This window comes from Chrysemys picta, chromosome 4 (genome assembly GCF_011386835.1).
Source record: "Chrysemys picta bellii isolate R12L10 chromosome 4, ASM1138683v2, whole genome shotgun sequence".
In the NCBI taxonomy this organism is placed as follows: domain Eukaryota; kingdom Metazoa; phylum Chordata; order Testudines; family Emydidae; genus Chrysemys; species Chrysemys picta.
In genome coordinates, this window is record NC_088794.1 from 24241129 (window position 1) to 24255016 (window position 13888).

At 46.7% G+C, this 13888-nt stretch overlaps 2 protein-coding genes across 24 annotated transcripts in view; one reads left to right on the forward strand and one right to left on the reverse strand.

Moving 5' to 3' along the window:
• ANKS1A (ankyrin repeat and sterile alpha motif domain containing 1A) overlaps positions 1-13888 on the forward strand; it is a 163217-nt gene that overhangs the window by 29351 nt on the left and 119978 nt on the right. The window lies entirely within an intron of this gene.
• Positions 9437-11353, reverse strand: LOC135982926 (uncharacterized). Its single transcript, XM_065591707.1, has 2 exons — positions 10690-11353; positions 9437-10093 (listed from the first exon to the last, which is right to left on the reverse strand). The coding sequence occupies exons 1-2, from the start codon at positions 11225-11227 to the stop codon at positions 9591-9593; spliced, it is 1041 nt and encodes a 346-aa protein (XP_065447779.1). The 5' UTR covers positions 11228-11353; the 3' UTR covers positions 9437-9590.

Consider the following 13888-nt stretch of genomic DNA (forward strand, 5'->3'; position numbering starts at 1 on the left):
AGGCCAGCCTTCTCAAACTTGGGTGCGTAAGTTTGGGCACCTAAATGAATGGCTTGTGGTCCCGCCCCCTCCCACAAGGGCTGAGTAGCCAAAGTTGGTATTGAAATTTTAGGCACTCAGGTTTGAAAGTATTGCTTGTCACACAGTGAGTTAGTAGGTGAGACTGTCTTGACTCCATTCCAGTGCATTAGATGAAGTTGTCTCCTTTTTAAAATACAGAAGCCAGGATTTCTTCCCTCTCCTTTTCCCCTCTCCTCAGCACTTTCTTGAGCAGTGTTCCCTCCACCTCCATCTTTTGGCTAAATTATGAGACTTTAATTGGCAGTGTTCTAAGGGTTGAAGTCTCCAGACATAAGTCTACTGGCGAGCTGAAGGAGTGTGGGATCCAAGGACCTGTGACTGGAACATCAACAAGCAACCCCATTTAAAAACTATCTTCCCTTTCTCTCACTATCCCTGCCCTGCCAGCATGCTGCTTTGTGGGGCAGCTTGAAGAGGGTGCTGCTCGGAGGAGGCAAATTCACATGGAAATCCTTAATAGGGTCTTTGGCTCCACAGACTTTTCCTCTGTGATTGCAGGGCTCCAGTAGGTTGCACGCCCCTGTACAGCACTAGTCGCTGAGTGCTGACCATTTGGCCTTATCTGCACTGAGATTTGAATCTATTGCACTTTCCTGGAGAAGCTCTGTTTAGATGTGGCGCTTGTGTGCTTCCATCCCCCCAGCAATCTACATCAGTGTGTAGCACCCATGAAGTGTGTGAACTCAGCTGCTTCGTTGTGTCTAATCAGCTGGAAATGCTCCAATAATGTGAGCAGGTTGCTGAGCGAGTGGCTGTAATGGTTTTAGGAATAAAAAGCCACGTGTGCACTCAAAGCAGGCCTGATGCTTTCCTATGGCTTTTTATTTTGCCTTCTGCTCAGAGCTGTTCTTTGATGTAGCGTAATGTGCACAAATGACCCCATCCTTTGCTGTCTCTTCTGTTACGTAATGCTCTAGGTAAAAGCAGACTCCTCCCCTCTCCCACCCCACTCCCCACATATGAAGTTGAGAGAAATGCATTTCTACTGCCAAGGGGCCATTGATAAAAGCAGGGCTGTCCTTCCATAATGGGGACTTAACTTGGGGCTGGCAGATCTAGAAGGAAAAAAGCCTATTTATTTTGTTCATTTGTAGCAGAAACCTGCAGTCTTGGTGGCTAAGCATATGATTGTCAGATTTCTCAAACCAGTGGCCCAGGCTGCATAATCCTCAGAAACCTTGTCTGTGATTGAGTAGGGGTGGGAGGCTGAGGAAAAGTAAATTTTGTAATGGGTCACTACCTTTTATGGTCTTGTAGCTTGTTTGCTGATGCCTCAGTTAGATACAATTTTGCTGCTCTAATTTGTTGTGCAGAGTTGCTGTAGGCTGTTGAAGAGCTCCAGTCCAGAGGTGGCTGTGTTTCAATAGTGGAGGAAGTGATTTTGGTGTACTTTAAACTCCTCAGTGTTGTAAAGCAAGGGGCCAAAATTGTTCAACTACTGCAAGATTGGTTATGTAGTATTGCTGCATTTGTTAAAATGTTGGCTTTTCTAAAGCACGTTAGTTACCCTCTTTGTATAGTTGCTTGAGCTGTGTTAGTGTTGGATACGCAGGTAGTTGCAGCCTGTATAGGTCAGTCAGCTTTCTTGGTCCAGAGCTAGTGCTCTGTAAGGGAAATTAGACCTGGAGATTGGAAGGTCTTTGGGGCAGGGATTGTCTTGCTATGTCTTTGCGCAGAGGGACCAGTTGTGGTCACTGTAGTACAAATAGCTGAATTGCCTGCCAGTGAGTCAAAGATCAGTTTCATGTCTACTAGTGTATAAAGCTATTAATAATGTAGGCCCTTGAGAAGATCGCCTTTTGCCCCGGTTACTGCTTGTTAGTTATGGTCCAGCTGGGTGAAACCACCCTCAATATCAGGTTCATGCAGGGCTGTCTTGGGTAATCGTCTTTGATGGAATTTCTTCTTGAGGTTGCCAGAATTGCTCATTGGCTGGTTTAGGGCATGCTGCAAATCTACACCTTTATTTCAGCTCTCTGGATCTTCTTTAGTCCCCTGCTTTCCCTATACTCTGTACTATGGGGGGACTTCCTCTCTCTATCGGATACTTGGGTACTCGTGGTGTGGTATGCTCTTGTGCCAGACAACTTTGTCTGGTACTGCATCTGGTGTGTTGGCTTTTGTTCCCTTTGAATGTCTTGTATGATAGTTTCTGTACAGCAAATGGACCAATCCTGGCTTTGCACCAGCATTTAAACAGGGAGGTCATATTGGGCATTACAACTCAGAGTGGTGGAGGGCGCACAGGTAAACGCAGTCTGGTACTGGCATAATGCAAACCAGTGTGGGATGGCTATTGGAGCACTGCCAAGTCAATGCGAAGCTAGAGATATGTCCTCATGAGCATTAGTCCACACTAATTCAACCGCCAATTAACTAAATCCACTTTCGAAGTAGATTATAGATCAGTATTAGGTGGCCAGTTAATATGCTTTAAGAACTGCATTGTGTGGACTCGGGTCTCTTTTAAATTTGCACAAACTAAAGGTAGGGCAAAATAAATCTCCCATGTAGGCCAGGCCTAAATACAGCATTGGCCTTGCAATTTATGGACTCTCAAATAAGAGTGGGTCCTTAGATTTCAGGATAGAGCAATGAGTTCCCTCCGCTTTCAGTCCTGATGCTGGAGCAGAGGAGTGAAGGAATCTGGAAGCGGGGTTGTCCCATCTATTGCCAGGGATGGAGGAGCCCCAGACAGCTGCTTGTCTTGCTTTTGCTTAAAACCAGCCCCATGTGCCTGCCTTGTAGGAGATGCAAATGTTTCCTTTCCATTCTGTGTCTTGCGCTTAAAGTGCAATAGGATTAAGTTTTTTAAGCTGACTGAGAGTGATATATTGTGACACTGGAGCATTGTAAGTAAATCACTCTACGAGTGAGAATGATGGAGTAAATGTGTATCTTAAATGAGAAACGGAGGGTTGGTTAAAACTATAAGCCATATTTTAGCCTTTTGACTGGCTTAAATGCTGAGGAAGGATAAAATGGAACTCTTGAAATTCCCCAATGGAACAAGTCATAACACATCTCTCCCTCCTCTTTATACTCTGGAAAAAAGTCACTGGATGGTTTTCTTGCAGGGGGTCAGACATGTCTCAGGGCTTTGTATGTACTGGAATTTAATGTGAAGGTAGGAGGTTTAGGAGTTGATCACTTTTTGTCTTCAAGCAAAAAGGGCATGCACAGGAGGAAAATTCCAAGAGTAAATGCTTTTAATTCCATCTGCAAGGGTTTGAATCTCCTTAACTACAATGTGCACATTTAAAATATGCACAACAGTTGGGGGAGGGCGGTTTGTGATTAAACCGGAGCAGAATCGCTTTCTTGGTCGGGCTACAGATTGAAATGGTCTCTGAAGAAAGGAACCAAATCACTCCCAGAATTCCTGAACTTTCTCAGTGTGATTGGTCATTGCCCAGCAGTGTTCAGAACTGAGCATTAACACCCTGGCTTCTCCTTGAGTAATTCAGTAAGTGTCCATCCGCATGCCTCAAATCTTAATTTTCAAATTCAGTGCTGATTTGCTTCTGTGTGGTTTGTCAGACTACATATCCCCCACCACTCCTAGAGGAGAGAATCGGTGCCTCTTAAAAGGGAAGTTTTGCCTCAGTGGTGGAAACTGGGCTGGGTGACAACTTGGCTTGGAAACAAACTTCACTTTCATTTATGCAAAACCTGTTTCTTTTGGCTTGATTTTTAAAAAGAAAGAAATAATTCTCCGTATTGACATCTTAGATTAAAAAAAAAAATTGTGTTTTTTCTGTACGAGCTCACCCCACATTTTTCCTGGTTATAGTAACAGCATAAAGCTACTCTCAGATTTCTCCTTTTCATCCATTCTGGTTTCCTTTCTCAGAAGGAGTTGAGCTGGGTCACTTGCTCTAATGCTCTGAGGTGTTTTTCTTAAATATCGCTGGGTTTTCCTGTTTAATATGCAAATAGAATTTTTGCCTTTTTTCCTCCTATATTTAACAGTTCTTCTCCCAAGTTTGGCTGCCAGGAAGTCTCAAATAGTTATTTGCTTTAAAGATAGCTGATGTGGAATTAAGACTTGCTGCTGATAAACTTTACTGCTTGCTTCTCCCCCACTCCCCCGAGAGGCAGCTGCCGTCAGAATTCAGGCCTCTGTTTCCTAGAGCCATAATTGTCTCTCCGTTTTGAGTTAAAACTCTCTCGGGTCAGCCCAACATAAAGGACTTGCAGGAAAACACTAGGATTGTGTCTAAAGGAGTTGCCTGAACCTGGAGGCCTGATGGTAGTGTTGAAGTCTTATCCCCAGAGGAATTAAAGGCGTTTCTCAGATTGCCTGGAGAGGATCTGCTTGTCCTGTGAAGCATTCTGTTGATGGGTCTGATTGCTTGGCCATGATGGGCATATCTTCAGTAGAACCTTAATTCTAAACTATATCAAAACAAATAGGTCCATTGGAAGCAGGGTTATTAAATACTACTGGGTAGTTCAGGTATGGATTGTATGGAAACCTGCATTGAGTGTCCCAGAACTACCCATCAGAAGCTAACAGATCTACAAAACTGCCCACTTAAAGGCTTTTGTCAGTAGATACGGCTTTCTAAGGCAGGGTGAGGGGAAACACTTCCTGAGTACCAAAAACAGTAATGCAGTAGAAAGCTGCTTGTTAAAAAGATGTCTCTATTAAATGAACAAACTCTTTCCATCCTTGTTGTTCATAAATCAAGGATCCTCCTCTTGGTGAGGACAATACCTGTTCAAGCAATGTAAGAGAGTGGTGTGTGTGTGGGTTTTGTTTTGTTTTTTTACAGGCTACCATTGCTTAGTTTTCAAGATTTCTGTTTACCAAGGGGCTTTTGGAAAAGATTTGCACTAGTAAATCTTTCTCCTTTCCCTGCACTTGAAAGGAATTTCCTGAAAATAGCTGAATGCAATTAAAGTAGGGGAAAGCACTTCCAGCATGTCTTCACCTGCTGGCTTTAGCTGACAATACCAGTCAGATACTCCTTGCACTGTCTCTGTGAATGCCTGCCCATACCCAGGCACTCCCCAACAGGTTGGGCATACCTTTCTGGTGGGGGGAGAAAGGGTGCAATCTGATTGTTACGGCCTGCTCTTCGGGTCCATTTATTTCTTGTTGTTGTTCTGCGGTCTCCTGTGTGTGGATTAGTTTCTCCTCAGATTAACCGGTCCTGCTTTGCCCAGACTGACACGCACCATTTAATTTCGGAGCCATGAAGTTTAAACTTCATCTGATGAATACAGGAAGTGCTGACTGGGTAGAAATCTAGACCCCACAGAAATCACTTGTATGTTCCCCATGGGTAAAGTTTTAATTCAATACCCTCCCCCCTCTCCTCCAGTATGTGGGACACACTTTGTTCATATATTTTGGAAAGACCTCACTCAATATTATGTATGTACTGTTCAAATACTGCAGTTAGTAAATACCTATACATTTATTGTGTGCACCTATATTAATTTTGAATGTTTGTCTGGTGACCACTAATCACTGCTCAATGAGTACCAACTGGAGGGGGTGGCTTAACTATCAAGTTGAAATATCCAGATTTCCTAGACCCATGCGTTCAAATCCTAGGACGGTCAGTTGGTCTCTTCTTGCAGTTGACTCTCTCTCTCTTTTACATAGCACTTTAACTATGTGCTCAGCACAGATGTTAAAGATCCCAATGTGGTTTTCATTATAGTTACTGCCAACTTTGCTCTCTCCCGTTCCTGTGCAATGTGCTGTGTGCTAGTTGAGCACCTGTCTGCTACCCTCCAACCAGAAGTGGCTGCATTTTAGTAGTGCATGTTTTCATAGCATATGAAGGGCTCTGAAGCCCTTGGGGTGGGGGGAAGCACTGTGTAAGTAATTGAGCACTGATAATATAAAACTATTATTCTGCATGTTGATTGCAATAATCAGTGTGTTCTGCCACTTCCTCAAATCTGTGCAACTGCAAACTTGCATATATCACTGTGGGCAACTTGATTCCAGGAACAACTGGTTTTGTATGGCTTAGACACAGCAATGTTAGATATCCAAGTCTAAGGGTATGTCTACACTACGAAATTAGTTCGAATTTATAGAAGCCGGTTTTATAGAAATCGGTTGTATACAGCCGATTGTGTGTGTCCCCACATAAAATGCTCTAAGTGCATGAAGTCGGCGGACCGCGTCCACAGTACGAGGCTAGCATCGACTTCCGGAGCATTGCACTATGGGTAGCTATCCCACAGTTCCCGCAGTCTCCGCCGCCCCTTGGAATTCTGGGTTGAGATCCCAATGCCCGGATGATGCAAAACAGTGTCGCGGGCGGTTCTGGGTACATGTCGTCAGGCCCCTCCCCCCCGTCACAGCAACGGCAGACAATAGATTCGCGCCTTTTTACCTGGGTTACCTGTGCAGACAACTTACCACGGCAAGCATGGAGCCCGCTCAGCTCAGCTGAGCTCACCGTCACCATATGTCCTGTGGGTGCCGGCAGACGTGGGACTGCATTGCTACACAGCAGCAGCTGCTAACTGCCTTTTGGCGGTAGACGGTGCAGTAGACTGGTAGCCTTCATCGGCGATCTGGGTGCTGGCAGCCATGGGGCTGCATTGCACCAGCCCCTTGCCTTTTGGTGTATTACGACTGTTAACCGTCCTATTACAAGTTGGGTCATCGCACATTAGCAGAGTCTTCCCTGAGCAGCAGATCGTGCAATAGGCCTGAAGACCATCGTAATACACTAACTGCCAAGCGCCCAGTATTTGCTGCCAAGCACCCGGAAAGATGCCGAGGGCTATCAGTCACGCTGCACCGTCGTCTTAAAATGTAAAAAATAGATTTGCTCTGTATTCATTTGCTTCCCCCTCCCTCCGTCAAATCAACGGCCTGCTAAACCAAGGGTTTTCAGTTTAATATTTGGGGGGACCATTCTGTGTGACAGTTGTTTGTGTTTCTCCCTGATGCACAGCCACCGTTCTTGATTTTAATTCCCTGTACCTGTACGCCATGTCGTCACTCGGCCCGCCCTCCCTCCTTCCCCTAGTCCATCAGATACTACTTTCGCGCCTTTTTTTTGAATTCTGGGTTGAGATCCCAATGCCCGGATGATGCAAAACAGTAAGCATGGATGATGGATGATGCAAAACAAAAGCATGGTAAGCATGGAGCCCGCTCAGCTCAGCTGAGCTCACTGTCACTATATGTCCTGTGGGTGCCGGCAGACGTGGGACTGCATTGCTACACAGCAGCAGCTGCTAACTGCCTTTTGGCGGTAGACGGTGTAGCATGAGTAATAGCCGTGGGGCTGGCAGCCGTGGGGCTGCATTGCACCAGTCCCTTGCCCTTTGGTAGGCGATGGTGTATTATGACTGGTACCCATCGTCGTCGTACTGGAGTGGCTGTCAATCATGGCCACCTGGGCAGACATGCTACTGTTTCGATGATGATGGCTACCAGTCGTAGTATACTATTTTCTGCCAATTGCCCAGTATTGTCTGCTAAGCACCCAGAAGAGGCCGAGGGCAATGCTGGCTGCTGGCGGACGTGGGGCTGGCAGACGTGGGGCTGCATTGCTACACAGCAGCAGCCCCTTGCCTTTTGGTAGACGATGGTATATTACGATTGGTAACCATCGTCATCGTACTGCAGAGGCTATCACTCATGCTGCACCGTCGGCTGCCAGCTTAAGATGTAAAAAAAGATTTGTTCTGTATTCATTTGCTTCCCCTTCCTCCGTGAAATCAACGGCCTGCTAAGCCCAGGGTTTTCAGTTTAATCTTTGGGGGGACCATTCTGTGTGACAGTTGTTTGTGTTTCTCCCTGATGCACAGCCACCTTTCTTGATTTTAATTCCCTGTTCCTGTACCTGTACGCCATGTCGTCACTCGGCCCTCCCTCCCTCCCGCCCTCCCTCCTTCTCCTGGTCCATCAGATACTAGTTTCGCGCCTTTTTTCTGACCAGGCGCCATAGCTAGCACTGGGATCATGGAGCCCGCTCAGATCACCGCGGCAATTATGAGCACTATGAACACCACGCACATTGTCCTGGAGTATATGCAGAGCCAGGACATGCCAAGGCGAAACCCGGACCAGCCGAGGAGGCGATTGCAGCGCTGCGAAGAGAGTGATGAGGAAATTGACATGGACATAGACCTCTCACAAGGCACAGGCCCCAGCAATGTGGAAATCATGGTGTCACTGGGGCAGGTTCATGCCGTGGAACGCCGATTCTGGGCCCGGGAAACAAGCACAGACTGGTGGGACCGCATCGTGCTGCAGGTGTGGGACGATTCCCAGTGCCTGCGAAACTTTCGCATGCGTAAGGCCACTTTCATGGAACTTTGACTTGCTTTCCCCTGCCCTGAAACGCCAGGATACCAAGATGAGAGCAGCCCTCACAGTTGAGAAGCGAGCGGCGATAGCCCTGTGGAAGCTTGCAACGCCAGACAGCTACCGGTCAGTCGGGATCAATTTGGAGTGGGCAAATCTACGGTGGGGGCTGCTGTGATCCAATTTGCCAGGGCAATGAAAGACCTGGTGATATCAAGGGTAGTGACTCTGGGCAACGTGCAGTCAATAGTGGATGGTTTTGCTGAAATGGGATTCCCAAACTGTGGCGGGGCCATAGACGGAACCCATATCCCTATCTTGTCACCGGAGCACCAAGCCACCGACTACGTAAACCGCAAGGGGTACTTTTCAATGCTGCTGCAAGCCCTTGTGGATCACAAGGGACATTTCACCAACATCAACGTGGGATGGCCGGGAAAGGTACATGATGCTCGCGTCTTCAGGAACTCTGCTCTGTTTCGAAAGCTGGAGGAAGGGACTTTCTTCCCGGACCAGAAAGTAACCGTTGGGGATGTTGAAATGTCTATCGTGATCCTTGGGAACCCAGCCTACCCCTTAATGCCATGGCTCATGAAGCCGTACACAGGCAGCCTGGACAGTAGTCAGGACCTGTTCAACTACAGGCTGAGCAAGTGCCGAATGGTGGTGGAATGTGCATTTGGACGTTTAAAAGCGCGCTGGCGCAGCTTACTGACTCGCTCAGACCTCAGCGAAAAGAATATCCCCATTGTTATTGCTGCTTGCTGTGCGCTCCACAATATCTGTGAGAGTAAGGGGGAGACCTTTATGGCAGGGTGGGAGGTTGAGGCAACTCGCCTGGCCGCTGATTACACGCAGCCAGACACCAGGGCGGTTAGAGGATCACAGCAGGGCGCGGTGCGCATCAGAGAAGCTTTGAAAACTAGTTTTGTGACTGGCCAGGCTACTGTGTGAAACTTCTGTTTGTTTCTCCTTGATGAACCCTCCAACCCCCCCCCCCCCGACCCGGTTCACTCTACTTCCCTGTAAACCAACCACCCCACCCCACCCTCCCCTCCCCAATTCGAGCACCGCTTGCAGAGGCAATAAAGTCATTGTTTTTTCACATTAATGCATTCTTTATTAGTTCCTCACAGAAGTAGGGGGATAATTGCCAAGGTAGCCTGGGATGGGTGGGGGAGGAGGGATGGAAAAGGACACACTGCATTTTAAAACTTTAACTCTTATTGAAGGCCAGCCTTCTGATGCTTGGGCGATCATCTGGGGTGGAGTGACTGGGTGGACGGAGGCCCCCCCACCATGTTCTTGGGCGTCTTGGTGAGGAGGCTATGGAACTTGGGGAGGAGGGCTGTTGGTTAAACAGGGGCTGTAGCGGCGGTCTCTGTTCCTGCTGCCTTTCCTGCAGCTCAACCATACGCTCGAGCATATCAGTTTGATGCTCCAGCAGACGGAGCATTGACTCTTGCCGTCTGTCTGCAAGCTGACGCCACCTATCGTCTTCAGCCCGCCACTTGCTCTTTTCATCCCGCCATTCAGCCCGCCACCTCTCTTCTCGTTCATATTGTGCTTTTCTCATGTCCGACATTGACTGCCTCCACGCATTCTGCTGTGCTCTATCAGCGTGGGAGGAGATCTGCAGCGCCGTGAACATATCGTCCCTCGTCCTACGTTTTCTCTTTCTAATGTTCACTAGCCTCTGCGAAGGAGAAACATTTGCAGCTGGTGGAGGAGAAGGGAGAGGTGGTTAAAAAAGACACATTTTAGAGAACAATGGGTACACTCTTTCATTACAAGGTCGCATATTTCGGCGTGCAGGTAGCCATGGTAGGCCACAGTGTTTTGGCTTTTTTAACCTTCTTAACATGCGGGAAAGGTTGCAAACAGCAGCGCATTTCCCATATCAAGGATGGATTGGGTTGTCCATTTAAAATGGGTTTTCAATGTAAAAGGAGGGGCTGCGGTTTCCCGGTTAACATGCGGCACAAACCCAAGTAAACCCCCCCCCCCCCCCCACACGATTCTCTGGGATGATCACTTCACCCCTCCCCTCCACCGCGTGTTTAACAGCGGGGAACATTTCTGTTCAGAAGAGCAGGAACGGGCGCCTCTGAATGTCCCCTTAATAAAATCACCCCATTTCAACCAGGAGAGCTTTCTGGAGATGTCCCTGGAGGATTTCCGCTCCATCCCCATACACGTTAACAGACTTTTCCAGTAGATGTACTGGCCGCGATTGCCAGGGCAAATTAATCATTAAACACGCTTGCTTTTAAACCATGTGTAATGTTTACAAATATTTACAAAGGTACACTCACCAGAGGTCTCCTGTGTGCCCTGAGGGTCTTGGGTGAGTTCGGGGGTTACTGGTTCCAGGTCCAGGGTCACAAACATATCCTGGCTGTTGGGGAAACCGGTTTCTCCGCTTCCTTGCTGCTGTGAGCTACCTACAGTACCTCCATCCTCATCTTCCTCGTTCCCCGAACAGTCTTCCCTGTGTGTTTCTCCAGTGAGAGAGTCATAGCACACGGTTGGGGTAGTGGTGGCTGCACCCCCTAGGATCGCATGCAGCTCCGTGTAGAAGCGGCAAGTTTGCGGCTCTGCCCCGGACCTTCCGTTTGCTTCTCTGGCTTTGTGGTAAGCTTGCCGTAGCTCCTTAATTTTCACGCGGCACTGCTGTGTGTCCCTGTTATGGCCTCGGTCCTTCATGGCCTTGGAGATCTTTTCTAATACTTTGCCATTTCTTTTACTGCTACGGAGTTCAGCTATCACTGCTTCATCTCCCCATATGGCAAGCAGATCCCGTACCTCCTGTTCGGTCCATGCTGGAGCTCTTTTGCGATCCTGGGACTCCATCACGGTTACCTGTGCTGATGAGCTCTGCGTGGTCACCTGTGCTCTCCACGCTGAGCAAACAGGAAATGAAATTCAAACATTCGCGCGTCTTTTCCTGTCTACCTGGTCAGTGCATCTGAGTTGAGAGTGCTGTCCGGAGCGGTCACAATGAAGCACTGCGGGATAGCTCCCGGAGGCCAATAACGTCGAATTCCGTCCACACTACCCCAATTCCAACCCGCAAAGGCCGGTTTTATCGCTAATCCCCTTGTCGGAGGTGGTGTAAAGAAACCGGTTTAAAGGACCCTTTAAGTCGAAAGAAAGGGCATCGTCGTGTGGACGTGTCCAGACTTAATTCGATTTAACGCTGCTAAAGTCGACCTAAACCCGTAGTGTAGACCAGGCCTAAGTTTAGTTATTTGCTTCCAGTGGCAGAGTGGATGACAGAGATACCACCTGGATATGATTGTTGGCGATGTTGATGAGGTATTCCGTATTTGTGCAGTCACAAATTCTCTCTGTCCCATTTGTACATGCAGCTGCCATGAATTGCCATCTGCCAGGATCTCACCATGAAGGACATAGAGTAAAGGTGCTGCTTTTCTATCTGCCAGATATATTGCTCCTTCCTGCATCTTAATAGGTCTTGTCACTGGATGGTTTTGTTTTTTTCCCCTTGGACTGATGCTGTGAATGCTGAATTTAGGGTATAATTGGTGGATACTATTGAAGATGCATTCCTACATCCACCCTTTTCAGGGAGCAACATGTATTGTGTGGCCAGCTTTGAGATGAAGTTCAATCTCCAATGTCTGAGCCTCAAAGTGATAGTGCTTTCGCTGTGAGAGGACTAGGACAAGAAATTTGGTGTCTAGGGCCCCAAATAGCAACAAGTCAACCAGTAGGTAGCATAGAGCACATCTGATAGCTGCCTGGATCCTCAGCTGGCATGAGAGAATAGAAGTGGCATCGTATTCTCATAGTGTCCTTTCAGGTCACATTTTGTGACTTGGGAGAATGGGTGGCTTGCAGGTAGTGACTGGCAGTAGATCCAAGGCTGCTATAGTCTTTCTTCTGCCCCTTGTCATCTGACTGAACTCCTAAACCTGTCCTTTCATGTTTGTTCTCATACGGGGTAAATGCTGATCCTGAGCCAGAGAGCTTAGTGCCTGGAATACCTAAGGCTTCAGAAAGCATTCCTGACAATTTTGGGAATGCTCTGTGATCTAGCGCCTGCTTCCTTTAATTGTGTACTTCTTAAATCAAAACAGCTGGCTGGGGATGGCCCTTCAGAGATCCTTGGTAGCTTCCAGATCTGCTGCTAGTGTGTATTTATTTATGTATTTATTTATTTATTCTTAAAGTCCTGAGCTTATGTTCTGGACATGTACAGCATAAATGTAGATCACTTCACACATTCCTCCACTGCATCCTCTGTGGTCACCTTCCTGTATCACCCTTCCACACCCATTCAAACACAGCAAGTTGGCTTTACAGCCTCTTGCATCCCACAAGAAGGAAGAAGAGATTTTTGATCTAAACAATAGTCCACCATCAAAATAACATGACTTTTTGACAAAGGTCTCCCATATTGGGTCCCTGTTAGCTGCCAGCTATCCTACTTTGTAAAATGCTTGGCAATATTGTGCTGTTTGAAATGCTAAAGAAATGAGTTATTGGATGTTTCTCTTCTGGTAAAATTAAGACACGAATGTTAGTGGGAGAACATTATACGCACCAAATGCTTCCCGTACAAGATTGGAATGTTAAGTGACACTTAATACGTGCATTTAAAATGCCTGTACACTCGGCAATGCATTATATAATTATGCTTTGGATTAAATGGCCACACACATCTTATATAGTATGTTGAAATTTGTTTTCATAATTGATAAGGCACTTCAGTTGTAAAACGCTAAAGCCAAGCTTTATAATAATTTGTCTGTTTGAACTCTGTTAGGTTGCTGGAAAAATGTTTTCCAATAATCCTCTTCTCCCCCCTCACCCCCAAAGGTACAGAAGGCAACATGGACTCCTTCTGTTTAAGATGTCTGTCCCTTTGACAGCATTGTCTCTCAGTTAAAGCACAGGGCTTGGAGTCAGAGATTGTACTCCCAGTTTGCCATATGTTTATTTTCAAAGATTTCTTATCTGTAAAATAGGCATAATGACCTACCTCACAGCATTGTTAAGAAATGTTTATAGTATGCTTTGAAAATCTAAATCACTGTAAAAGTGCCAGGCATTTGCTGAGATACGTTGTGTTCATGTTCCGTGCCTGTGTATGTATGGCAAATACAAAAAAGGTGAGGATGGTCTTGCATTAGAATAGCTAAGATCTAGTGTCTTGAGGAAGTAATATTTAATTCTGTATATTAACTCTGTATTCTGCACTTTGAGAACAATGGGTGGTGAGCTAGTAAGTCTCCAATTCTAACAACTATTATCTCATGACTTGAGCTTGTAGTTGAGGCACTGACTGAGGTTTCAGAACATATGGGTTTAATTGCCAGCTGCTAGGCATCCTCTCTGACCTTGAATGAGTCACTTACTCACACTATTCCTCAGTTCCCCACCTGTAAAGTAGGGATAATTCTACTTCTAGCACCTTTGTCTCAAATATTTATAACATAAATTCTTCAAGGCAGGAGAACTGCCTTATGCTGTCTGTACAGTGCCTAG

What these genes read in the sequence shown, in the direction of transcription:
- LOC135982926 (XM_065591707.1), bottom strand. Translation starts at nt 11,227, where the DNA reads ATGGAGTCCCAGGATCGCAAAAGAGCTCCAGCATGGACCGAACAGGAG. An exon ending in GGGCACACAGGAGACCTCTG is followed by an intron (nt 10,094 to 10,689) that starts GTGAGTGTACCT and finishes CTCCTCCACCAG; the next exon opens with CTGCAAATGTTTCTCCTTCG.